Source organism: Phyllobates terribilis, unplaced genomic scaffold (assembly GCF_046119375.1).
Source record: "Phyllobates terribilis strain yellow unplaced genomic scaffold, ASM4611937v1 Scaffold_9__5_contigs__length_417890890, whole genome shotgun sequence".
NCBI lineage: Eukaryota > Metazoa > Chordata > Amphibia > Anura > Dendrobatidae > Phyllobates > Phyllobates terribilis.
This window is the reverse complement of record NW_027362769.1, coordinates 281,434,299-281,462,163: the sequence shown is the minus strand read 5'-3', so window position 1 is coordinate 281,462,163 and position 27,865 is coordinate 281,434,299. Positions and strand designations below refer to the sequence as shown.

The 27,865-nt window shown below is 43.1% G+C and overlaps 1 protein-coding gene across 1 annotated transcript in view; it reads left to right on the top strand.

Annotated features, from left to right (window-relative positions):
- WDR75 (WD repeat domain 75) overlaps positions 1–22,650 on the top strand; it is a 94,552-nt gene extending 71,902 nt beyond the window's left edge. The window contains exons 17-21 of the mRNA XM_073647837.1: positions 1,113–1,282; positions 14,752–14,811; positions 17,752–17,901; positions 20,395–20,486; positions 22,352–22,650. Of these exons, the coding sequence (XP_073503938.1) occupies positions 1,113–1,282; positions 14,752–14,811; positions 17,752–17,901; positions 20,395–20,486; positions 22,352–22,556 (677 nt within the window). The 3' untranslated portion in view covers positions 22,557–22,650. The remainder of the gene's footprint in view (positions 1–1,112; positions 1,283–14,751; positions 14,812–17,751; positions 17,902–20,394; positions 20,487–22,351) is intronic.
- Positions 22,651–27,865: the final 5,215 nt, after the last annotated feature.

The window sequence follows — 27,865 nt, the reverse complement described above, 5'->3', positions numbered from 1 at the left end:
ATGCAGTGTAACCCGTGTTTTCATCATTTAATTCTCTGCTCTGGGAACTTGAGTCCAGTGGATGGTCCGATCAGTGACTGACAGTTAGTTCTATATTCACACTTGTACAGAAACAACTAACTGTCAGTCACTGCTAGAAACGCCCACTGGAGCTGAGGATTGAATAATGAAAATCCAGGTTATACTGAATCTTTTCTCACCAAACTATATACTAATATGCTCAGGTCCTCCTGCTGTAGAACTTGGTGCCAGCAGATTAGACTGTATTTTCCCTTTAAAGGGAACCTGTCACTAAACTGATGCCAATCAAGGGCCACATGAGCCAGAGCGTAGCTGTGCGATTGCCGCCCGGTATGTTTTTTCTGAAACTCTGCGTCATTTCAGACAAAGTATAGTTTTACAAGCAGATCATGGTAGTCTGGCACACCCCAGGCCATCCTCTTTCCACTTTAGTCCAGCTGATTAACAGGTCTCTCCTGTGTACAGAAAGACACATCCAACTGCAGTTGCCCAACCCGCCTCTGATTCATACAGACCCTGCTTATTATATATTCACTAAATGAGGGGCTCTATTTGCAGTTTTTCTCCACTCCTGCCAGTAGATGAGATTTCAATAGAGGACAGCACCTTCTTTTTTTTTTTTTTTTTTTTTTTTTTTTTTAAATCAGATAAGATTTTTATTGAATTTTTCCAAATACATCATAAACATTAACACAAATTCCCATATAACCCCCCCCCCCCCACACACACACACACACACACACACACACACACACACACACACACACACTGTTTGTTCTAGACCTTGTTGGTATAATTTAATCAATGGTACAAAAATTAGATGCTGCAATATTTTCCTAAGGTAATTACACCTATATTATTTATCACATTATCAATACAAAGACAATAAACATGTGCATAGAAACGTGGGAGCAGATTGTTGTACTCAGCATTTTGTGGTGTGCTCGCATCCATTTTCTATAGACCCATATTTATCCTGTTGTCTTAGAGGACACCTTTTTAATATTGATTTTGGCTTGTGTCAACTTTGATGGCTTTAAAAACATAATCTTTTTTTTTTTTTTTGCTTAATTCTATACATTTTTTTTCAGTGTTTATGTTCAACCCTGCGGACCCCACGCCCCTATATGTACAGGCCGATATCTGTCAGGGTGGTGTTCAATGGGCCGTGTTTGTGCCAAGAGATCTACCTGAAGTTTTCCATTCAAATAGCCAAAAGTGGTTAAGTAAATCTCAGCTATACTTCCTCACAGAAAAGCAGGTAACAAAAACAAAAGTGCAGCCAAGTTTAGTTTTCTGTTTCTTCACTTTCTGAAAGTCTACAAAATGAATGTTTGTCTATTCCATTATGATTGAGGAGGACCTGCTGCCAGGTTTTGCGCTCATATTTTCGCTACTGCTGAGGATTCCATATTTTTATGAAAATCTGCCGTACAGTTCGAGTGATATGGGCCTTTTCATTAAGTGCTATATTTTTTTTGTCTCTACTAGCGGGCATGGCTTCCAGCTTTCTCTTGTGGACAGGAGGGTGTATTTAGGCTGCTCTGCATTATTACCCTGTGGACACAAAAATCAGCACTTCAGTAAAAGGTCCATATCTCAAACTGTTTTGTGGGTTTGTAAAACAAAAAAAACTATGTACGGAAAAATCGGGAGAGCTGTGGGAACAAAAATTAGAGCAAAACCTGGCTATGTTTGACCTGATGACAGGTTCTCTTTAAGTGATATCACATCAATATAGCTTTAAGCCTTATTACTTTTCCCCTTCTCCCATGACAGCACCACCTGAGAGAGGGTATCTGCCCACCAAGGACAGGAACCTACTGAATAAAAAGGCGGTACCTCTCCTCCGCATCAGTTTTTGGTTCCTGTCCCTGATGGGAGCCTCACCAGGTGGTACCTCACGTACCTGGATTATGGACGGTGCGGCCTGGAGGCCGTGGAAGCAGCAGATGGTCCCTGTTCCCAGCCCGTCTGGCTGCTGCCCGGGTCTGCGTGTGGGGAGGAGGTGCTGTTTTCCTTCGGATGCCTCCCCGCGTGCGCCGGGGCCTGCGGCCGGGTCTGCGCCTCGCAAAGATGAACTGAGCGCGCCGGCCGGCAGGTCTTCCGGGCTGCGCACGTGGGGGTCGCGTCGCACCCTCTGACGGAGCGCGCCGGAAGTCCGGGCTGCGCACGCGCGGGGTGCTGACGCGCCCTATCACGGAGTGCGCCGGAAACCGGGTCTGCGCATGCGCGGGTGGGAAGCTGTCATCCCGCTGCAAGCGCGCCGGGTGCCGCTGGGCTGCGCACGCGCAGAGGCAGGTGGATCTGCGGGTAGCGCGCCAGCTGGCTAAAATTAAAAAAAAAAAAAAAAAAAAAAAAAAGGAAAAAGAGAGATGAGCACGCTGCCGGAAGGGGAGGAGCCTAAAGGAGGTGGAGCCCTACTGCTTTTAAGGATGGGGAGCAATCAGGATGGCGGTGTCTGCATCCCCGCCATGATGAATGAGGAACCGCAGTCACCTGGGCAGCAGCTGTCACCGCCACAGGAAGTACAGCAGCAGCCACAGCCATCAAAGCAGCGCAAGCAGCTCAAACAAATGGAACGGGAATCTTCCCATCGACAAAGTCACAGCAGTGAGGGGCGTACGAGTTCCGGCAAGACTGGTCAGAAAAGACTTCGTCAGTCCACCTCCGCCAGATGGGAGCCCTCATGTGAACGGCAACCACCGCCTCCGGTACCCTAGTCTGAACGGCAGTGTGGTGAGTGATCTTCGTGAAAGTCTCACCTTGAATAATGTGCTCTTCTCTCTCTCTCTCTTTTCCTCCTTCTTCTCCTTTTATTTCTTGGGGCAGGAGGCGAAGAAGTGTAGTGCTAAAAATAAAAACAGGGAGTGTGCTTTATGCAAAATCGGTCTTCCCACCTCCTATGCCAAAAACCTATGCTCAGACTGTATTCAGAAAACCATTGCAGAGGAGTCCCCCAGGTTTTCTTTAGAATTAAAGGATCTAATCCAGACAGAGGTCAGAGAGTCTTTAAGAGGCTTAACCTCACTCAAAAAGAAGAAGCGAAAACTAGTTTCTTCAGAATCAGAGGAATCAGTGGAGTCCCGTTTTACGAGAGAACTGCCTTCCTCCTCTAATCACTCCTCATAGTCATCGGAGTCTTCGGATGATAATGGGGGGGGCAGACGTTGTTTTTCGGTTGATAATACTGAGAGACTAGTTAAAGCCGTCAGAGGGACTATGGGTATTACCGATACCAAAGTGCCCAGAACAGTCCAGGATGTTATGTTCGGGGGCTTAGACCAAAGGAGGAGACGCTCATTCCCGGTCAATGACAGGATTAAATCTCTGATAGAAAGGGAATGGAAGAAACCGGAGAGGGAGGGTCAGCTGCCGTCATCCTCCAAGCGGAGGTACCCCTTTGAGGATGAGGATGCGGCTAAATGGGACAAAACCCCTAAGATTGACGTGGCCATTTCAAAATCTTCAAAAAAATCCACTCTGCCCTTTGAGGATTTAGGAGCCTTAAAAGACCCGCTGGATAAAAAAGCGGAGTCCTTCCTTAAGCAAACCTGGGAGTCGTCAGTAGGGGCCCTTAAACCGGCAGTAGCAGCGACCTGCACTGCTAGATCTATGATGATCTGGCTTCAACAATTGGAAGACCAGATCAGGGGGAATGTGTCCAGGGAGAAAATTCTATCAGACCTTCCTCTTATGCAGGGAGCGGCTGCATTCCTGGCAGATGCATCGGCAGATTCAGTTAGGCTGGCTGCCCGGTCTGCAAACCTCTCTAATGCAGCCCGTAGGGCGCTATGGCTCAAGAGCTGGCCAGGAGATGTGCAGTCAAAGTCTAAACTGTGCTCAATCCCTTGTGAGGGGGACTTCTTGTTCGGCAAAGGTCTAGATGACATCCTAGATAAAGCCGCAGACAAAAAACATGGATTTCCCATGGTGTCTGGTTCCCGATTTAACAGTTCCTTTCGGAAGAGAAAATACAGCCGCAGTAAAGCTCCCAGAGACCAAGGTAGCTGGAAAGACCGAAAGCCGTATAGCAGAGGCTTCATGTTTGGGGGTCCCTCCTCCGAGAATAAGAAAGCCCCTAAGTGACAGTTCCCCCCAGGTGGGAGGAAGATTGTCCCACTTCCTGCCTGCCTGGAAGAAAATTTCATCCAATTCTTGGATCTTAGGGATAATCAGGAGGGGGCTCACACTAGAGTTCAAGAGCAGGCCCAAGAACACTGTCAAAATATCAGCCCCCAGAGGTTTAGTGGAACAGATAGCCTTACAGCAGGAAGTTCTCTCTCTGCTCAGGAAAGGAGTTCTGGTGGAAACACCTGCACCCGAGCAAGGAAGAGGATTCTATTCGACCCTCTTCCTAATAAAGAAGCCGGACGGCTCCTTCAGGACCATTGCGAACTTAGAGACTGAACGACCATTTAATCTACAGGCCTTTCAAGATGGAAACAATAAAATCAGCCATAAAGATGTTATTTCCGGACTGTTTTATGTGCGTCCTCGATCTGAAGGACGCCTACTACCACGTCCCGATTTTGCCAGATCATCAACAGTTTCTAAGAGTAGCTGTACAATTCGGCAGGCACGTAAGGCATTTTCAGTTCGCAGCTCTTCCCTTTGGCATTTCCATGGCGCCGAGAGTCTTCACAAAAATCATTCTGGAGGTCACAGCGCACTTGAGGGAAAGAGATATTTTAGTCATCCCTTATCTGGACGATTTCTTAGTAGTGGGCAGATCAAGTCAACTCTGTGCTCTAGCCCTGGCGGACGTCATGGCCAGTCTAAGACGCCTAGGTTGGCTGTTAAATCTGGAGAAGTCAAGGCTGGAACCAAAGAGGGTTCAGTCTTTCCTGGGTCTCATTCTGGACTCGGAAAACCAAACCTGTCTTCTGCCAGAGGAAAAGAAACTGAAGATCAGATCCCTAACATCTCAGATTGTCAGCAATCCGACCATCACCCTGAGGAGTGCAATGTCTCTGTTGGGTACAATGACGGTTTGCATTCCGGCGGTTCAGTGGGCCCAGCACCATTCCAGATGTCTTCAACAGGAGATTCTGGCAGCGGACAGGCGGCTCAAAGGTCGCCTGAATGGGAAAATATCTCTTCCAGATGTTGTGATCAACTCCCTGGACTGGTGGACATCTCCGGTCAACCTATCTTTGGGGGTTCCTTGGACCTTCCAGGTGTCGGATACAATTACAACAGACGCAAGTGCGGAAGGTTGGGGAGCTCACCTAAGGGATCGTTCTGTACAAGGCCTCTGGTCGGACAGCGAGACAAGCCTCTCTTCCAACATGAAAGAGCTGTTGGCAGCCAGAAACGCGCTAAAAGAATTCAGTTCTGTTGTTCAGGGTCCTCACGTCAGGATAATGTCAGACAACAGATCAACAGTCGCCTACATCAATCATCAGGGGGGTACCAGGTCTCTCCCTCTGATGTTAATAGCGGATCAGATCTTCAGGTTTGCCGAGAGTCGGCTGGTTACGCTCTCGGCACTGCATATAAAAGGGGAAGAGAACATAAAGGCCGATTTCTTGAGTCGTCACATCTTGAAACAAGGAGAGTGGGAGTTGAATCCAGCCGTTTTTCAGCAGATTGTGGATCGGTGGGGACAGCCCCAGATAGATCTGTTTGCAAACAGACACAATCGGAAGAACGAAACCTTTTGCTCCCTGAATCCAAAAGAGGGGGCGTTTGCGGTGGACGCGCTGCAGATTCAGTGGGATTTCACTCTAGCTTATGCCTTTCCCCCTTTAGTACTGATCCCTACTATCCTGAGGAAGATCCGAGAGGAACGGGCGAGGGTTATATTGATCGCCCCGTTCTGGCCCAAGAGACCATGGTTCACTTGGATGAAGAGAATGTCCCAAGCAGATCCATGGGTTCTTCCGGACATCCCGGATCTCCTCAGGCAGGGCCCAGTCTGTCATCCCCAAAGAGCTGGCCTGCATTTGACGGCTTGGATTTTGAGAGGTCGCTATTGACGCAAAGGGGGTTTTCTCCAGATCTTGTTACTACCCTTCTAGCAAGTAGAAAGCCGATAACAACTAGAATCTATGGTAGAACCTGGGCTAAGTTCTTGTCTACCTCGGGTCAGTCTGCCAAAGGGAGGGTTCCTATTGAGGCCATACTAGAATTCCTCCAGAAGGGGTTAAACATGGGACTAGCTACCAGTACTCTTAAGGTACAGGTATCTGCTCTGGGGGCACTGTATAATTATGACTTGGCAGCAAATAGATGGATCATTAGATTTATTAAAGCCTGTCATAGATCCAGACCTATTCCTGTTCCAAGAATGCCTCCTTGGGACCTTAATGTAGTTCTGGAAGCATTAACCAAACCTCCCTTCGAGCCCTTAGAGAAGGTTTCAGAAAAAATCTTAACTTTAAAGACTGCGCTATTGGTGGCCCTGACATCAGCTCGTAGAGTCAGTGACTTACACGCACTATCCATTAACCATCCATTCACTCAAATATGTATGGATAGAGTAATCTTAAGACCAGACCCGGCCTATCTTCCAAAGGTAGCCTCCAAGTTCCATAGGACGCAAGTAATCACTCTCCCTTCCTTCTATCCTAATCCTAGGGATTCTGAGGAATATAAGCTTCACACCTTAGATGTTAGGAGGGTGTTAGTCCAGTATTTGGAAGTGACAAACGCCTGGAGAAAGAGTGACGCTTTATTTATATCCTTTCAGGGGGCTAGGAAAGGACTTAAGGTTACAAGGGGGACCATAGCTAGATGGGTCAGGGATACTATTACCTTAGCCTACTCTTCTAGCAATCTGCCGGTTCCTGAGAACCTGAAGGCCCATTCCACCAGAGCGGTAGCTGCTTCCTGGGCTGAGAAGGTGGATGTGCCCATCGACATTATATGTAAGGCGGCAACTTGGTCATCCCCTGCTACATTTTACAAACATTACCGTCTTGACCTTTCCTCTTCTACTGATCTGTCCTTTGGTAGAAGGGTGTTGCAAGCGGTGATCCCTCCCTCTGGTATTTAATCTCTATAAATCTCTCAGGTGGTGCTGTCATGGGAGAAGGGGAAAAGATCCTAGTTACTTACCGGTAACGGGATTTTACAGAGCCCATGACAGCACCCTATTAATTCCCTCCCCTTTATCACTGTGGTGTGCACTTTTTTTAAGGTGTTTAGTACATATGTTGAGGTGGTGGTTATGTATTAACCTGTCTTCGGAGGCCCTCTCATGCTCTGAAACAAAAAACTGATGCGGAGGAGAGGTACCGCCTTTTTATTCAGTAGGTTCCTGTCCTTGGTGGGCGGATACCCTCTCTCAGGTGGTGCTGTCATGGGCTCTGTAAAATCCCGTTACCGGTAAGTAACTAGGATCTTTTGCATAATAAATACACTTAAATTCTTTTTGTGGTGCCATTTTCTGAGAGCCTTATAACACAGCATTGAAGACTTATTTTTGGTGCGACAAGATGTAGTTTTCGTTGGTAAACAGGGAAAAAAACGCTCACTCACACTCCTTGGGGTCCTGAAGCACGGAACCCAGCAGAATACTTGCAGCAATGGAAAAACTAAAAATTTGTTCCAGCTTCTTAGATTGCAAAAAAATACTTTATTGGATAAAAAGCATTTCTATGGGGATAGGGGACATAGCTACGCTTTTAAAACGCAGTCTTGCGTTCTTTATCAAAGCTATGTACAATGTGAATTCAATTGCTTATATACACAGTCCACCAATACACATTAAGTGATGTGATCACATGTGAATAATTGATTAGAAACACCCACCATTAAAAACAGCCCAAATATACAAATATGCAGGTAAAATTAAAAAATATTATGCATGTGAACAAGAAAAGTGCGGCATTAGTACTCCAATGTAGGGGTGTATCCATGGGAGCTAGATACTCCCCTGCATTGGATAATCTGGTTATGTCGTACTGGGAATCCAACTATTTATATTCTGCCACCAATCCATTATCCGACTCCATACAATGTTATGGTAGATATATTGATGATCAACTTATAATATGGAGAGGGAGAGTATCTGACATTCCGGTATTTATTGAATATCTGAATAATAACACCTATAACCTGTCATTTACATATACAGTACAGCCAAGAAGTATTTCCTTTCTTGATTTAGAACTAGAAGGGAATGAATGCAACATCTCCACTTCCACCTTCTGCAAATTAATGTCAGGAAACACAATTTTGCATGCGGCCAGTGGACACCGGCTACATACAATTAAAGCCATCCCAGTAGGAGAATACACAAGAATAAAAAGAACTTGTAACGATCCTGTCAAACTTGACAAAGAAATTTCAGCATGTAGAAAAAAACTAATACACAGAGGTTATCGACCAAGGGTTTTGGATAGAGCCTCCCATATAGTGGGGAATAAAAACAGGTCTGAATTAATGTCTAAATCTAAAAATGTCAGTCCCACTAATAATCAGGTGAAACTTTCTTTACAATATAGTCCTCAATTTTACAGTATTAAAAATATAATCCTTTGCCTATATTACAAGATGATGCAATTTTATTCAAAATCCTTACTCCAGGCATTCGTGTAGTTGCCAAAAGAGCCCAAATATTGGGAAATATATTGTCTCCCAGTGCACCCAACCCAAAACAAAAGACATACTTGGTTGAATTGTAAAGGCTTTTACAAATGTGGACAAAGTAGGTGCAACCTGTGTCAGTTTGTTATAATAACAAATGTTTTTAATAATTCTGACAAAACACGATCATATCATATTCAGGCTATGTGCCCATGATGCAGAAATGAAGCAGAAAATTTCTGCATCATTTCTGCATCTCCCTGGCAGAAAAAACGCATGTACAATCCGCATGCGTTTTTCCTGCGGAATACATGCGGATTCACATGCGTTTCCACATGCGTTTCGGCATGCGGATTGACAAGCGCTTTCCAGGCAATTTTAGCATCACTTGGAAAGTGCTTGACAACTAGGTCACACTATATAAATCCATGCAACCGGCATGGATTTATATAGTGTGACCATAAGAATGTTTAAAAATAAAATAAAGCTATACTTACCCTCCGATGGCCCGGCGTGTGCTTCCGTGTTCGTTCCTGGCTCGTTCCTGGCTGCCGGGATATCTTGAGACACTGCGCTGAAGGGCCTGCGGTCACATGACTGTGACGTCACCTCAGGTCCTTCAGTCTTGCACGCAAGCAGAGGGAAGGAGACCGGGGGCCGTCGGAAGGTGAATATATCTTATTTTTTATTTTATTCTTGTTTTTACAGCTTTTTAATGGTACCTGGGTGTGGAGGAGAGTCTCATCTCATCCGCACATTAGAACGCGCCAATAACGCAAGTACAAATGCAGTCTTGCGGTATTGGCGTGTTCTAATGCAAGTCAATGGCGGCGAAAACGCAGCGCTTCCGCAAAATTAATGGACATGCTGCGGATTTTTGAGCGCAGCATAAACGCTGCGGAAAAATCCGCAGCATGGGCATTGAAAGTGCGGAATTGCATAGGGGACCATGGCAGAAGGCTTACCATGCGTTTATCATGCATTTACGCTGCGGAAATTTCCGCACCAAAAACGCATGAAATACCCATCGTGGGCACACAGTCTAATTCCTATATTAATTGCAACAGTGATCATGTGGTATATATTATAAAATGTACTATTTGCAATAAATTGTGTGTGGGATGCACCATACACAAACTAAAAAAACGCATCTCAGAGCATGTGTCAGACATATATAGTCTATCATACACTGTGTGCAGAATTATTAGGCAAATGAGTATTTTGATCACGATACTTCTTATACATGTTGTCCTACTCCAAGCTGCATAGGCTTGAGAGCCAACTACCAATTAAGTAAATCTGGTGATGTGCATCTCTGTAATGAGGAGGGGTGTTGACTAATGACATCAACACCCTATATAAGGTGTGCATAATTATTAGACAACTTCCTTTCCTTTGGCAAAATGGGTCAGAAGAGAGATTTGACGGGCACTGAAAAGTCCAAAATTGTGAGATGTCTTGCAGAGGGATGCAGCAGTCTTGAAATTTCCAAACTTTTGAAGCATGATCACCGAGCAATCAAGCATTTCATGGCAAATGGCCAACAGGGTCGCAAGAAGCGTGTTGGCCAAAAAAGGCGCAAAATAACTGCCCATGAATTGAGGAAAATCAAGCGTGAAGCTGCAAAGATGCCATTCGCCACCAGTTTTGCCATATTTCAGAGCTGCAACGTTAGTGGAGTATCAAAAAGCACAAGGTGTGCGATACTCAGGGACATGGCCAAGGTAAGGAAGGCTGAAAAATGACCACCTTTGAACAAGAAACATAAGATAAAACGTCAAGAATGGGCCAAGAAATATCTTAAGACTGATTTTTCAAAGGTTTTATGGACTGATGAAATGAGAGTGACTCTTGATGGGCCAGAGGCTGGATCAGTAAAGGGCAGAGAGCTCCACTCCGAAGCAGACACCAAGAAGGTGAAGGTGGGGTACTGGTATGGGCTGGTATCATCAAAGATGAACTTGTGGGACCTTTTCGGGTTGAGGATGGAGTGAAGCTCAACTCCCAGACCTACTGCCAGTTTCTAGAAGACAACTTCTTCAAGCAGTGGTACAGGAAGAAGTCGGTATCGTTCAAGAAAAACATGATTTTCATGCAGGACAATGCTCCATCACATGCATCCAACTACTCCACAGCATGGCTGGCCAGTGAAGGTCTAAAAGAAGAAAAAATAATGACATGGCCCCCTTGTCCACCTGATGTGAACCCCATAGAGAACCTGTGTTCCATCATAAAATGTGAGATCTACAGGGAGGGAAAACAGTACACCTCTCGGAACAGTGTCTGGGAGGCTGTGGTGGCTGCTGCATGCAATGTTGATCGAAAACAGATCAAGCAACTGACAGAATCTATGGATGGAAGGCTGTTGAGTGTCATCATAAAGAAAGGTGGCTATATTGATCACTAATTTTTTTGTTTTTGTATGTCAGAAAAGTTTATTTCTAAATTTTGTGCACTGGTGAAAATAACGAAGTGAGATGGGATTGTATTTGGTTTTTATTAAGTTGCCTAATAATTCTGCACAGTAATAGTTACCTGTACAAACAGATATCCTCCTAAGATAGCCATAATCTAAAAAAAAAAAACACTCCCAAAAATATTAAGCTTGGATATTTGAGTCTTTTGGGTTCATTGAGAACATAGTTGTTGATCAATAATAAAAAAAATCCTCTAAAATACAACTTGCCTAATAATTCTGCACACAGTGTATACTAACTGTAACATCTCTTATGCCTCTATACATTTCATACAAGTGCATAATAGGAATACCTCACCGTTGCGAGTCATTGGGATTGAGAAAACTACATCCAGTCCTAGAGGTGGAAACACAAGAAAAAGCTTGCAAAACAGAGAAGCTTTTTGGATGCTGAATCTTGATACATGTCATCTGGAGGGTTTAAATATGCAACGTGAATTAATGTTCTATTACTAATGCTGCACTTTTCTTGTTCACATGCATAATGTTTTTTAATTTTACCTGCATATTTGTTCTGTTTTTAATGGTGGGTATTTCTAATCAATTATTCACATGTGATCACATCACTTAATGTGTATTGGTGGCAGTGTATATAAGCAATTGAATTCACATTGTACATAGCTTTGATAAAGAACGCAGGACTGCGTTTGAAACGCGTAGCTATGCCCCCTATCCCCATGGAAATCCTTTTTATCCAATAAAGTATTTTTTTGCAATCTAAGAAGCTGGAACAAATTTTTAGTTTTTCCGTTGCTGCAAGTTTTCATTGGTACCATATTGGGGTACATAAAGCTCTGTGATTACTTTTTATTACATTTTTTTGGGAGGTGAAATGAACAAAGAAAACCTCAAATCTGGGCCTTTTTTATCTCTTCATTATTCAATGTCATTTTCCAAGTCATTAGAATAACGCCAGCACCAATTTTTATGGTTTATAAACACAGTTTTGTGTAATAAAATAACTACAAGCTGTATTTTCCCTTTTGGGTTTTTAGGACATTTTGATCAATTTTTATGACATGTTTGTGACTATACATAAAGAAAAACAAAGGCTTCCCTCCTAGGCAAGGTTGTCTTGATTGCTCACGATTGTACATAAGCATAGCATAAGAATACTTTTGGATGACTGCTGTCTTTTTCCTTTGCTCAAACTGTCCAATAATAAAGGAAATTTGCACTTTGTGGAAGTCAGATAAACAATTGAAAATCAGACACTTTACTTTATGGAGCCGTAATTGGTTTTCGGTCCTGAACCAAGACCACAATCAGGTGTAAAACCATGACGGTGCTAATACAACAAGGGATTTAACCCTTTCCTGCTGCAACCAATTTTCATTTTGTTTTTTTCTGCCACGATCTATAACGTTTGTTTTTCCATTCATAGTCACGTGAGGGGTTTATTTTTTTATGGGACGGGTGATTGTTTTGACTGACACAATTTTTCCCCCCAAACAATCTACTGGAAAACAAATTCCAAGTGAAACTGCGGTTCTGAGCCCATATTCTTGGGTCGTGTACTCATTTTTCATGCTTAAAAAACCATTGTGTAAATTACAAATGGCGTTAGGCCTGTAGAGTGTTGGTGAATCTTCAAGCATTCCCTGTTGTATTGAATTGTAGTTGTATTATGATTAATGACTAAACAGATGCTGCATCTGAAGTTCCCAGACAGTCCCGTGGGTAACTGTAGCGGCTCAAAGAGGAAACACAAGGTGGCGCAAGTGAGTGCTGCATGCTGAACTGAATAGCATAGGAAACGCAATCCACCAGATGAGCAATATGAATTGGCACATGGACATTTATTGGCACAAGAGCAACGAGTTTCTATCATCCTATAAATGCTGTATATATGCCCCGAACCCGGCCTGCAAGGCAAGAAAGACGTTTTATTATACTCACCTGGGGACGGTCTGGTCCGAGGGGCGTCACTGGTCTTGGTCCAGCGCCTCCCTTCTTACGATGCCGTCCTCCTCCTTGCTTCATGTGGATGATGCACCCTACGTCATCCACACAGTGTCCCCGGCATCTTCATCCTGCGCAGACGTACTTCTCTAACCTGAAGAAGGCAGAGTAAAGTACTGCAATGCGCATGCGCAGGAAAAGGACAAAGAGCCCTGGCACATACGCACTGCAGTTCTTTACTCTGCCCTAGTCAGGGTAGAGAAGTACGTCTGCACAGTAGCGTGGTGACTGTGTGAATGACGTAGGGACGTGTCATCCACACGAAGAAGGGAGGCATCGGACCGGACTGCCCCGCAGGTAAGTATAATAAAACGTCTTTTTCTTGTCACAGAAGTACATCCAGCTCACCACCTGCAGTCCCACACTTATGGAGCACGGATAGCACCTGGGCAGGGCGCAACATCCAATAGAGAAAACCGAAAAATCCAGCTCACAGATAAAGTCCAAAAAAGTGCATTTTATTTTCCAAGGTACATGAAGCAAAGATTAAAAGATGCCTGCATTCTCTTTGTGAGTACACAATTTTAATCTTGCTTCATGTACCTTGGAAAATAAAATGCACTTTTTTGGACTTTATCTGTGAGCTGGATTTTTCGGTTTTGTCTTTTTCTTGTCTTGCAGGCCTGGTTGGGGGCGAATGTTCAGCATTGTACAGAATTCTGTATCAGGGCTCAAATGTGCTGGTCTTTCCTCATATGGTAAAAACCCGGTGACCGGTTCGCTTTAATTGCAGCGCTCACTAGTGCCACCCAGTGTTTCCTCTGTGAGCCGCTACAGTTCCCCCTGGGATTGTCCCTTCTGTTTTTTCATTGTTGCTCCCCTGGAGGGAGTTCGGGTTCTAGGATTTGGCAACAAAAGTGCCGCAGAGCGCCATTATGGAATCCTGACGTAGTTTTTAGTATTGAGCCTGCTGCAGAAGTGCCTGACTGGAGTGGTAACCTGTACCTCTGCTTCTTCATTTTCCCATCAGCACACCAGGAAGGGCTGTTTTGTATTTTTTCTACTGCAAGTATGGTTTTTAGAGAGTAAGCCAGTCTTAAGTGATTTATGTTTTTGTTAATTATCGGTATGTTTTTTAGGAACAGATCATTTTGAAATGTACTAAAATTTTTGTTCAGTATATCTTTAATTTCTCTGTGTGAGCTGTTTGACGTAGAGATCAAATTTCAGCCTTAGTCATTGTTCTTCTTTACTTTTTTTATTAATATTTTTGTTACCTCTATCATAACATACATCCTTTTTGCATTCATTCTTTGGGGTAATAAGGCTATGTTCCCACAATAAGTATTTGGTCAGTTTTTGATATTTTGAATAAAGCGAAATTTCCATCAATTATAAATGGCAAGATCACCTATTCAGAAAGGGAATCCTATATCTAACAGAAGAGCTTTTGATGTTACAGATTTTCTGCAGCATTTCTGCATCTACTAGGTAATTACTTGCAATTGTTCATTGCACTTTTGAGTGCATTTTTATTGCGTTTTTATCTTTACCGTATGTCCTGTTGAAAATAAACTTCTTTGTTTTTGATACATCCTGGTATTTGGCTTTCACAAAACAGTCATGCGGATTACGTGCTTTTCCACATCGGACAATGTCCTACGTCCTTTGCACCTTGCACTCCAGTCCATCCCCTCATCAAGACTGGCATGAACAACTCCGGTTTTGATGTATCTGGCCTTTACTATTTGAATAATTTGTTTTAGGGGAACAAAATGTGCTCTTGTCTATAAACATAATGGTCTTCATTCTTTCAGGATCTGATGACATTTAGCACAAAATCTCCAGAGAAGAAGTTAATACCTTTAGGCAAGCAGGTATGTGTTCACCCTTTTTTAGTTTGTTTTTTTTTTTTAAAAAGTCTCCTTGTACACGCAGTCTATGTGGACATCTTGGCATAGAGAAGGCAAGGAGAAGCTGAGCGGAATGATATCCATTATTGTATTGGAAAAATTTGTTAGAACTTGTGTTTTATTCACTGAAAACCTTGGTGTCTGCATGTCTTGACCGCTGTCTTAGCACGCACAGTCAGACGGGTAAGACTTTGAGTCGCTGTACAGGACAGCCCACTAGACTCTTCTGCATAAAAACATTGATTAAAAGCAAGGTATACTGAAACTTTTCCCACATAATACATAATAAAAACTTTTCCCACATACACGCACGTATATACATACATACGTACTGCACAAAAAAATAAAGGGAACACTCAAATAACACATCCTAGATCTGAATGAATGAAATATTCTCATTGAATACTTTGTTCTGTACAAAGTTGAATGTGCTGACAACAAAATCATCAATGGAAATCAAATTTATTAACGAATGGAGGCCTGGATTTGGAGTCGCCCCCAAAATTAAAGTGGAAAAACATACTACAGGCTGATCCAACTTTGATGTAATGTCCTTAAAACAAGTCAAAATGAGGCTCAGTATTGTGTGTGTCCTCCATGTGCCTGTATGACCTCCCTACAACGCCTGGGCATGTTCCTGATGAGGTTGTGGATGGTCTCCTGTGGGATCTCCTCCCAGACCTGGACTAAAGCATCCACCAACTCCTGGACAGTCTGTGGTGTAACGTGACGTTGGTGGATGAAGCGAGACATGATGTCCCAGATGTGCTGAATCGGATTCAGGTCTAAAACATCCGCCAACTCCTGGACAGTCTGTGGTGCAACGTGTCGTTGGTGGATGGAGCGAGACATGATGTCCCAGATGTGCTCAATTGGATTCTGGTTCTGCCTTCATCTCGCAGGAACTGCTGACACACTCCAGCCACATGAGGTCTGGCATTTTCCTGCATTAGGAGGAACTCAGGGCCAACCACACCAGCATATGGTCTCACAAGGGGTCTGAGGATCTCATCTCGGTACCTAATGGCAGTCAGGCTACCTCTGGCGAGCACATGGAGGGCTGTTCGGCCCTCCAAAGAAATGCCACCCCACACCATTACTGACCCACTGCCAAACCGGTCATGCTGAAGGATGTTGCAGGCGGCAGTTCGCTCTCCACGGCGTCTCCAGACTCTGTAACGTCTGTCACATGTGCTCAGTGTGAACCTGCTTTCATCTGTGAAGAGCACAGGGCAACAGTGGCGACTTTGCTAATCCTGGTGTTCTTTAGCAAATGCCAAGCGTCCTGCACGGTGTTGGGCTGTGAGCACAACCCCCATCTGTGGATGTCGGGCCCTCATACCACCCTCATGGAGTCGGTTTCTAATCGTTTGTGCAGACACATGCACATTTGTGGCCTGCTAGAGGTCATTTTGCAGGGCTCTGGCAGTGCTCCTCCTGTTCCTCCTTGGACAAAGGCGGAGGTAGCGGTCCTGCTGCTGAGTTGTTGCCCTCCTACGGCCCCCTCCACATCTCCTGGAGTACTGGCCTGTCTCCTGGTAGTGCCTCCAGCCTCTGGACACTACGCTGACAGACACAGCAAACCTTCTTGGCACAGCTTGCATTGATGTGCCATCCTGGATGAGATGCACTACCTGAGCAACTTCTGTGGGTTGTAGAGTCCGTCTCATGCTACCACGAATGTGAAAGCACAACCAACATTCAAAAGTGACCAAAACATCAGCCAGAAAGCATTGGTACTGAGATGTGGTCTGTGGTCCCCACCTGCAGAACCACTCCTTTATTGAGGGTGTCTTGATAATTGCCAATAATTTCCATCTATTGTCTATTCCATTTGCACAACAGCATGTGAAATTGATTGTCAATCAGCGTTGCTTCCTAAGTGGACAGTTTGATTTCACAGAAGTTTGATTTACTTGGGAGTTATATTCTGTTGTTGAAGTGTTCCCTTTATTTTTTTGAGCTGTGTATGTGTGTATATACATACATACATACATACTATATTTATTTATTTTTTTTACGATTTAAAAAAGTTACTTTTTTTTTTACCTGCTCCCACTATCAACATTCCCTGCCCTGATTGCTGATCTAAAGCTCTGCATTGCTTTATAGCTTTCAGGCCACAGTCACCCCTCGGCCATCTTTTGGCCTGGGGTCACCATTGAGGCAATCGGCACAACACGATCTAAATCGCGTTGTGCCGATCAGAGCTCCCTCCCTCTGTTATGCCGATTGATGTCGCCGTCATAATTGACATCAGAGAGGTTAAACGCCTGCGATCAGAACGAGCACAGATTGTGGGCGTTGCTGCTGGGTGTCAGCTTTCATGTAGCACTGGACACCCACTTTTACTCAGGGTGAGCCCGTGCAATCGTCACTCCGTACATGTACGGCAGATGTCGTGAACCGGTTAAAGCTGCTCACTGTGACTGATATGCTGCTCCAGAATGCCCCCCTTCTGGGAGGCTATGTCACAGATCAGGGGGCTGGACTTGCTTGTTGTGCTAGGCATTTTTCTGTCCAAGCCTCATGTTGTGTGTGATACTGATGCTGGCTATACTGTTAGTTCTGACATGCCACTATGTCACACCACATGTTTGTGCATTTCTGAAAAGGGTAATACCGCCAGATGGTGCCCAAATTGACTCATAATAGTAAATGGCTCTTTGAGGTTTTGAACCTAGCCTAAACCAAATCCCTGCCTTCTCAGCCGTCAAGTATCTAAGATGGCACAATTCAGTCAAGTCTTAGAAGGGTCATTCGGACATTGTTTTATGATTTTTATTTAGTGCAGCTTATCAGTCTGCTCATTTGTCATTATTCTTCTCAATGAAGAACTGGTACGTTGGTCGCTAATATAAGAACACGTTTAATATTACACAAATTGTTTTTTTTTGTTTTCAGTTGGCACCAGAAGAAAGTTTACCTTTTACACCTTTCTTCATGTTGAAGAAAAAACGGCAACAAAAGCAGGTGCAGTCTAAGGTAGACCTCCAACTGGAGAAATCTGCTCCGGTGGGCTGCAAAACTCAAGAAAATGTTGCTGTTAGAGAGGTATGTATTGCTTTCATTTTATCATACCCCTAATATATATTGGGTCTCATTCACATGCACATGTTTTATCACTTTTTTTCACGGATACAGCACGTACGCATTATAACCTACGGTGCTATTTGCTTTTCCATGAATTTTCATTGACCATTAGTGCATGCATCACTCACGGAGACTTGTACGTTTTTTTCCGGTATCACAGATGAAAAGGCCAATAACAAGTCTATGGGTCCTTGAAAAACACACACAGCACACGGATGGCATTAGTGTGACATGTGACAGCGTGTGCTTTCTGTATTTAACATTGCAGGGGAAAGGGGAAGATTTGTCATTTATTTATCCTTCTGTGAAAAACACTGATGACACGTGGGTGGTAAAAATAGATCCAGGGGAGACTTGCTGATCCAAAACACTGATGACACATGGGTGTAAAAACAGATACATAGGTGACAGCCTGATACTGATCCAAAACACTTATGACACATGGGTGTAAAAACAGATCCAGGGGAGACACACTGATCCAAAACACTGATGACACATGGGTGTAAAAACAGATACATAGGTGACAGCCTGATACTGATCCAAAACACTGATGACACATGGGTGTAAAAACAGATACATAGGTGACAGCCTGATACTGATCCAAAACACTTATGACACATGGGTGTAAAAACAGATCCAGGGGAGACACACTGATCCAAAACACTGATGACACATGGGTGTAAAAACAGATACATAGGTGACAGCCTGATACTGATCCAAAACACTGATGACACATGGGTGTAAAAACAGATACATAGGTGACAGCCTGATACTGATCCAAAACACTGATGACACATGGGTGTAAAAACAGATACATAGGTGACGGCCTGATACTGATCCAAAACACTGATGACACATGGGTGGTAAAAACAGATACATAGGTGACGGCCTGATACTGATCCAAAACACTGATGACACATGGGTGGTAAAAACAGATACATAGGTGACGGCCTGATACTGATCCAAAACACTGATGACACATGGGTGGTAAAAACAGATACATAGGTGACTGCCTGATACTGATCCAAAACACTGATGACACATGGATGTAAATACAGATACATAGGTGACAGCCTGATACTGATCCAAAACACTGATGACACATGGGTGTAAAAACAGATACATAGGTGACAGCCTGATACTGATCCAAAACACTGATGACACATGGGTGTAAAAACAGATACATAGGTGACAGCCTGATACTGATCCAAAACACTGATGACACATGGGTGTAAAAACAGATACATAGGTGACAGCCTGATACTGATCCAAAACACTGATGACACATGGGTGTAAAAACAGATACATAGGTGACGGCCTGATACTGATCCAAAACACTTATGACACATGGGTGTAAAAACAGATACATAGGTGACGGCCTGATACTGATCCAAAACACTGATGACACATGGGTGTAAAAACAGATACATAGGTGACGGCCTGATACTGATCCAAAACACTGATGACACATGGGTGGTAAAAACAGATCCAGGGGAGACACACTGATCCAAAACACTGATGACACATGGGTGTAAAAACAGATACATAGGTGACAGCCTGATACTGATCCAAAACACTGATGACACATGGGTGTAAAAACAGATACATAGGTGACGGCCTGATACTGATCCAAAACACTTATGACACATGGGTGTAAAAACAGATACATAGGTGACGGCCTGATACTGATCCAAAACACTGATGACACATGGGTGTAAAAACAGATCCCGGGGAGACACACTGATCCAAAACACTGATGACACATGGGTGGTAAAAACAGATCCAGGGGAGAGACACTGATACTGATCCAAAACACTGATGACTCATGGGTGGTAAAAACAGATCCAGGGGAGAGACACTGATACTGATCCAAAAAGCTGATGACACATGGGTGTAAAAACAGATCCAGGGGAGACACACTGATCCAAAACACTGATGACACATGGGTGGTAAAAACAGATTCAGGGGAGACACACTGATCCAAAACACTGATGACACATGGGTGGTAAAAACAGATCCAGGGGAGAGACACTGATACTGATCCAAAAAGCTGATGACACATGGGTGTAACAACAGATACATAGGTGACAACCTGATACTGATCCAAAACACTGATGACACATGGGTGGTAAAAACAGATACATGGGTGACAGACTGATACTGATCCAAAACACTGATGACACATGGGTGTAAATACAGATACATGGGTGACAGACTGATACTGATCCAAAACACTGATGACACATGGGTGGAAAGAGCAGATCCAGGGGAGACAGCCTGATACTGATCCAAAACACTGAGATCAGTATCATTTTTTTCACGTACATGCTTATACAGGGACATGTGAATGAGGTTTGGCTATTATAAATTGTATTTACTATATTGACCCATGACTGATGTGTGATGGAAATGTAGCAGGTTACCTAGGTACTTACATTATTCTTCTTTGTTTAGCTTCTTCACACTCCAGCTCACGTGTTACCACCTGCATCCATCTTGTGTTCCTTATTTGTCGATTCATTACTGATTTCTCAGCTTCACAAGCGGTAAGCATTTTATAAATTCCAGCTTTAGTATTGTCTTATAGTTTAACCCTGTAGTGACCAAGCCACATCTTTCAAACCTGACCAGTGTCACTTTGTGGCAAGAACAATGGGATATTTCAACGTGTATTTTTCGTGACACATTGTACTTTATGACCGATAAATTTAGGTCGATATGTTTTGTTTTATTTTTTAAAATATCAGAAATTTTACAAAAATGTAAAAAAATTAGCAATTTTCAAACTTGCAATGTTTTATGCCTTTAATCCTGATAGTCATACCACACAACATAGGTAATAAATTTGTAAAATGTCCTCTTATTATGTTAATATCTAAGAAAATTAAAAAATTTAGCAGCATTTTTTCAAGGAAATTTACAAAACCTTTTTGTAACGGACCTATTCAATTTTAAAGTGACTTTGGGGGACCTACAAATTGGGGAAAAAAAACAAGTTGATACCATTTTAAAAATTGCACCATTGAACATATCCAAAACTGCTGTCGGGTAGTTTAACTATTCAGGTGTTTTTCAGGAATTAATTCAAAGTGGAATGAAAAAAATAAAATTCCCACTAAAATGTACAGGCCACTATAGCTGGCAGACCCTAGGGCCAGCACTTGGTCTTGGATTGCCATGGCAACCATCAGGACCGCACAGTCGCTATCTCGGGGTGCAGTTGTGGTTAAATAGGGAGCCCCCACACTGGTAACTATTATATACAAGTCGGCCCTGTATAAGCAGAAAGCAAAGAAACTTGCTGAAAGACTGGACACTGCCAGAATCAGCTACAATATACCAACTCCAGAAGCCTAATCAAAGAGGAATAGACGAGCTAAATGGTAGAAAACAGTGAATAATTTTATTATATCAAAAAGTTTAACATCATATCCTAAATAATTGGATCATAGCATAGGTGAACAGAGGTGCATGATGTCAGAAAAACACAGCACCAATTGGCCCGCAAAACCATACCCGCTGCATGGAGATGTAACCGGTGGGATTAGGAAACCTGGTTAAGGTGAACAGAGTAATTGAATACAGGCTTTGTGATATAATAAATTATTCACTGTTTTCTACCATTTAGCTCCTCTATTCCTCTGTTTGACTCTGTTAACTATCTAGATGCCGATGTCATTGTTGACTGCAGTGTTTAGGGAGTTAAATGGCCATGGTCTGTGCCAACACCAATCATGGCTGATGCAGCCGGGTGGTGGCTATAGTGGACAGCTTCTGCATTTTCACTCGTTGGGGCATGCTGTTCATTTATATCTCAGATCAGTAAAAAGATGTATTGGTGGTCATTAAGGGGTTAGTTTGTCTCTTTTAGTATTGGGCATATAGATTAATATCAGCATGTATGTAATTCACATATCTCATTTATCAGTCGCGGGGTCACAATGACTTCCATTTCCTCCTCACAGAGGACACCATAGCTGCCAATGTGCTGTGCCTGCTAGTATAGCTTGTTTCCTCATATTTGCATAATTGGTGATAAACTGCATTGCCAGATATTTGTGAACAAATTTGGTGCCCCACCTTTCTGCCAGGATTAAAACGAAAAATGGAAATGTAACCCAATTAGATCTAATGTACTGTATGTCAGTGAGAATGGCTCATCATGAATGCAATAAAACTACATTTTGCTACTGTAGTGCCCAATGTACTGTATTTTTATTTTCTTGTCAATGGAAATACAAAAACTGTGTTCTGGCATATTTACATGTCTATGCAATGAATGTCATTTATAGGAAAATACCTTTTTGTATATTTTAACTGCACTTTTTGTATATATTTTGCATCTCACATGAGCAAGAAATTGGTACAAGTTTCCCAAAAGGTGACGGATTATTGCTATCTTTTTATACAGTGCAGAGCAAGACGACACAGATTTTGACATGGAAAGTGAGAAAGCCGATGACGACTCTGATGAAGATCTCCATGAAGCTTCCAAAAGTGTTGATCTCATACTGAACACATGTTCTGATGCAAATCCTCTTAGACTTCTAAAATCTGAAGAAAAAGAACTAAGAAGAATAAAAAGGAGAGATTTTACTTGGGTATCAGTTTTGTAAAATACTTTTGTTTAAAAAAAATATATATATATTTGTTGTAGAATTGCATAATTCCGTCTTATTTCAAAGTAAAGCTTAATTTTTTTTTACTTTACAGTTGTCTTAATTGTCTCACTGTGTAAAATATTTTATGACGTGTGGTTTACTTGACTCTTCAGCTTCATTAAATGGAACCTGTCAACAACAAAAAAAATCAAAGAAAGAGTATTTGCCTGCTGTAATAGTGGTATTCTGCAGATAAATACTATTTAAACACTTTCTAACCTAATTGCAAGTGTGGCTGCAGGAAAAAGAAAGCTGCTTGCTTCTAGTCATGAGGCTGTGTTGGGAATGTGAACAATTCTCTCTCAAGGTACAAATTTGGAGATGAAGTGGATGTAAATCAGCGCTGCCAAGGATCCAATATACGATAAGAGACCAGATGCAGTAAGGATGCGGTTTTATTTGTCAACGTGTTTCGAGGTAATCAGGCTGTGTGCCCACTATGCGTTTTTTAAGCGTTTCCGCAGCGGCAATTCTGCAGCAGAAACGCTTAAACGCTATGTAGAAGGTCTGCCATGTTCCCCAATGATGATCCGCATGTGCTGTGCACATGCTGCAGAAATTTCCGCTGTGGATTATCATTGTGGAAAAATCTGCAGCACTACCAATTATTTTGCAGAATCGCAGCGTTTTCGCTGCCTTTGACTTGCATTGAATCGCATAATATCCGCATCACTACATGTGCACATGCGGTTCAATGTGCGGATGATACCCAGGTTTGGCGAAAAGGAGACTCTACTCCAGACTCTGGTACCATGGTACCTGTAAAAAAAAAATAAAATAAAAGGTCTTCATAGCGATCCTTCCGGTGTCCCCAGCAGCTCGCGATGGTCTAAAAGGACGTCGGCGGTCGCGTGACCCGTCACATGACTAAATGACGTCATGGAAGGTCCTCTTAGAACACCGCGAGACATCAGAAGGTAAGTATAATATTTATTTTTTACCATTCTGTTACAGTCACACTATATAAATCCATGCCGGTTGCGTGGATTTATATAGTGTGACCAAGTTGTCAAGCACTTTCCAAGTGATGCTAAAATCGCGTGGAAAAGCGCTTGTCAATCTGCATGTGGAAATGCAAGTGAAGAACGCTTCACCTCCGCATGTCCCTGGCAGGAAATAGCATGTACAATCCGCATGCGTTTTTTCTGCCAGGGAGATATAGAAACGCTCAGGAAAAATTCGGAGCATTTCTGCATCGTGGGCACATAGCCTCATACCTCTTCATCAGGACAAAGCACAATAATGGGGAACAACTTGCAAAAATGCAGCAATAAGTAGACAACACATAAAAAAAAGAGGTGCGCTGAAGAAAACTGTCCTCCGCGGTCCTTTGACCAGCGTATCACGTTATCTTGTTAAAGTAATGCATAATACTAGTCCAAAAACTTGAAAAACAGATGTAAATACAATAAACATAAAAATACTAGTATTTGGATATCAAATGAGAGCAGAAAGGGAAAGCAAAATAAAATTAGTTTGTCTAGAATGAGGAGCAAAATAGGGACCGAACCAGCTATTACTATGAATGTGTTAGTGGTATATGGACAGAGCGCTAGTGGTCTGAACCAGTGGACATGGGGCAACTTCTCAATGGTTCAGACCACTAGAACTCTGTCCATGTACATCTAGCACATTCATTATAATAGCTCAGGGGTGTCAAACTCAAATACATAGAGGGCCAAAATGAAAAACTTAGACAAAGTTACGGCCCGACCAGTATACAGGATAATGGGCCCTACCTAGTCCTCCATACAGAATACCATGCCCCACATACTATTCCACATGAAATAGTGAGTCCCACATAGTCCTCCATACCGCATAGTGGGCACCACATGTGGGTGGTGGTTTTGGTGTCGAGGGCCAAATAAAACCACCCTGCGGGCCAAAGTTTGACAAGTATGTAATAGTTGGTTCGATCCCTATTTTGCTCATCCTAGACCACATGTGTCAAACTCTGGTCAAACACTTCACCTCCAAGTTTGTACCTTATCATTTGGTGGATCTGCAGCAGTCAAAATCCAAAATAATTTTTTTCCCTTCACCTATAACAGCACACCTGAGAAGGATCCACCCACCAAGGACAGGAAACCTGAAATAAAAGGCCGGCACCTCTACCCCCCCAACCCACCCTTCAGTTGGTTTCCTGTCCTAGATGGGAATCCTTGTTTAAAAAGACGGCGGAAGAAGTGGCTGTGAGCTCAGCGGTCGTGCACCTCTGACAGATGGAGCGGGGTGCACTGGGGGATGGGTGTGGTGCCAAAAACCAAGATGGCGGGGCCCTGTGCATCGCCGGCTGGCACATGCAAACGCTGGCTGTGGCTGCCGGTGGGGGGTGGGAGGAGAGAACCGGAAGGAGATCGCAGGGGAACCGGAGGTGGTCACACCATCCCTGCTGCCGTAACACCAGCTCCAGAGGACTGCTCCGCAGCGGCGGCTCCCTTTGGCCGCATTCCACAGGTGGCGTCACGAACACTTCCGAAAACTTCACAAATCCCCTATAAATAATAACTTCCCCCCCCCCCCCCCCCCCCACTCCCTTTTATTGACCGCCCTGGGTCACGGACCGGGCCAGCCACCGTGGTATTCCCCATACCGGCATCCATAGCCCCGGCTGCCGAGCACCCCACGGCCCTGGGGGCGTGTCATATTAATGTAGGTCATCCACTACTTTTACATTGATGGCCTATCCTTAGGGGTCTGACACCCCGCCGATCAGCTGTTATGGGTGGTGGCGGCCGGAAGTACTTACTTGCGGTGCTGGCCGTCTACTTGTAGTGGCCGGGGCTTGTTACTGCACATCTGCCTCCTATTCAATTCAATGTGCAGTACCGTATGGCGGTCACTATAAGTAGACAGCCAGCTCCACAAGAAAGTACTTCCGGCCGCCACCACCCATAACAGCTGATCGGCTTGGTGCCGGGTGTCAGACCCCTAAGGATAGGCCATCAATGTAAAAGTAGTGGATGACCTCTTTAAAGTATATTATTCATTCCAAATAAGCTTTTATTTTAAAAGTAATCTGTCATGACAATTTTAAACTAATGGTCTGACTGTGTAGGTCCTAGTACAACAATAAAACTCCCAAAAAATTATATCTGGAATAAGCCAATGTGTCATCACTGAAAAATCAAGTTTTGATGCCACAGGCAAACTAGCCTATAAGTACACTGGGGGCATGTCACTGCTCTCAGAGACGCCCCAATCCATTTCTAAGCTAATTTGCACTTTTTGTCTCTGTGTAAAGGATGGTTCACACAACTAATATTTAATACACTTTAATAACTGGAAATGCTTTAGTAAAGGAGACATCTGTCTGCCTTGTGCTCAGTTTTATATGCTATATGCATTTTTCTATGGGCTACCGGCTCAAAAAATGTTCTAGCAGAGCACAGTGTTGGAGACGACTCTCTAACTAAAGATTGTAGAATGAGTTTGTAATAAAAAAAATATCCAAAATATAAAACCAATGAAATCATGAGCAAAATGTTTTAGCCTCCATTTAATTCAATATAATTTATATTTTATTAATATCTTAGGAAGATTGTCCAAAAAACAACTTATATCGTGTCTACAGTGTAAGTGATATATTTATGACTTGTAGGCCCCCCACAGATCATGAGTATAGGGGTTAATCAACCTCTCACTTTTTGAAAGGCCCTTTTGTGATTAAAATGGTAGTGAGCATGTGCGATGCAACTCGATAGGAGTGGTGGTCGCACATGCTCAGTACTGCTCCATTAACACAAGAGACTTTAGGACCCTCTGGAAATCACAGCTTTCAGATCTCTAGCAATCCTTCATTTATAATCCATCCTAATAGATTGATAATTGCTGTTAAAGGGAACCTGTCATTTTTCCTAAATGCGATTAGCCTGCATATACAGGCTTAATCTGCACATTAATAGCGCTATAATGCTGACTGACCAACTTAGTAAGGGCTCGCTCACACGAGTGTATAAATCGGAAGGGTGCAATTTGATAAAAAAGGGATTGCACTCGGACCAATGTTATTCAATGAGGCAGGGCAGATCTGTGTATTTTTTTCTCAGTTGTATTTGGCGTGAGAAAAAAACTCCAAGATCAGATGGATACGAGAAAAAATCGGATGTCATACAGAGCCATCGTATGGCATCCGACTTTTACAGATACATTACAATTCTGTAAGATGGGAAACTGTAATAGTCGTGTAAATAATTAATAGCTGCTGAGTAAAAAAATGGATTGTATACAGACAGCACATGGCTGACAAGTAAGAAAAAAATCATCCCACTTTTCTGGATGAAAATTGGACCGATTTTTCTTTTTATATGCTTGTGTGACCCCCACCTAAAAGTGCGGCTATAGGGAGAAAATGAACTTTTTTCCTCCTGAAAGCTACTTTTAGTTATAGGGGCGTGCCGGCATGGCTGTAAGCCCAGCACTTTAATTGACAGCTTGATCTGCACAGATGTGCTGCAGAGCGAGCTGTCAATCAAAGTGTGGGGCTGTGTACTGAGTGGTGACTGTTATTGCACCGGCCTCTATGACTGATAGCCGGCAGCCCCCTTGGAGGAATAAAGTTCATATTCTCCCAGTAGCCGTGCTTTCGGCACTGCAGCCGGACATCATTGTAGTGCTCTTTACCTGAAGATTAACCCTGAAACTGCAAATTAATAGCATTTGGGGACATGACAGGTTCCCTTTAATGCCAGAAAACGTAGAAAGTAAAGTTTGATTCATGGATTGGTTTAATTACCAACAGTATTTTGTTCTGCTACATATATGGGATTATGGAAACCATCTATATGTGGAAGCACAATGAGCTGGCTGAATTATAGCCTTATTTCTTTGCAATCTGAGAATCTCAGTTTTTTTTCCATTTTCTTAAAGAATTAAACTAACACTGCGGGAAAAATTGATACAATTGAACAATGCCTGGCACCAAGAATCCCTGCGAGTCCTGTATATCAGTGTATAAAAGTATCAGTTTTGCCTGGCGGGTTCCTTCCAGGGCATAAACAGCAAAGTATCCGCTCTTCTCTATGCAATGCTTCACCTCTGCAGGGAACTTTGCATTTATATTACATATAAAATATATAAATGTTAGAGCGTAGATCACCACTTTTACTATATTCCCTTTGCTATTTTATATTTTACAATGCATAGCTCACTATTTCATGTTTGGATGAAATTACCAGCAACGCTCTTAATATTTTGAGGCCAGCAAATCCCAAAATGCTCCTGATAGAATTAAGAAGCCTCTATTGCTCCACAATGTCATTAGC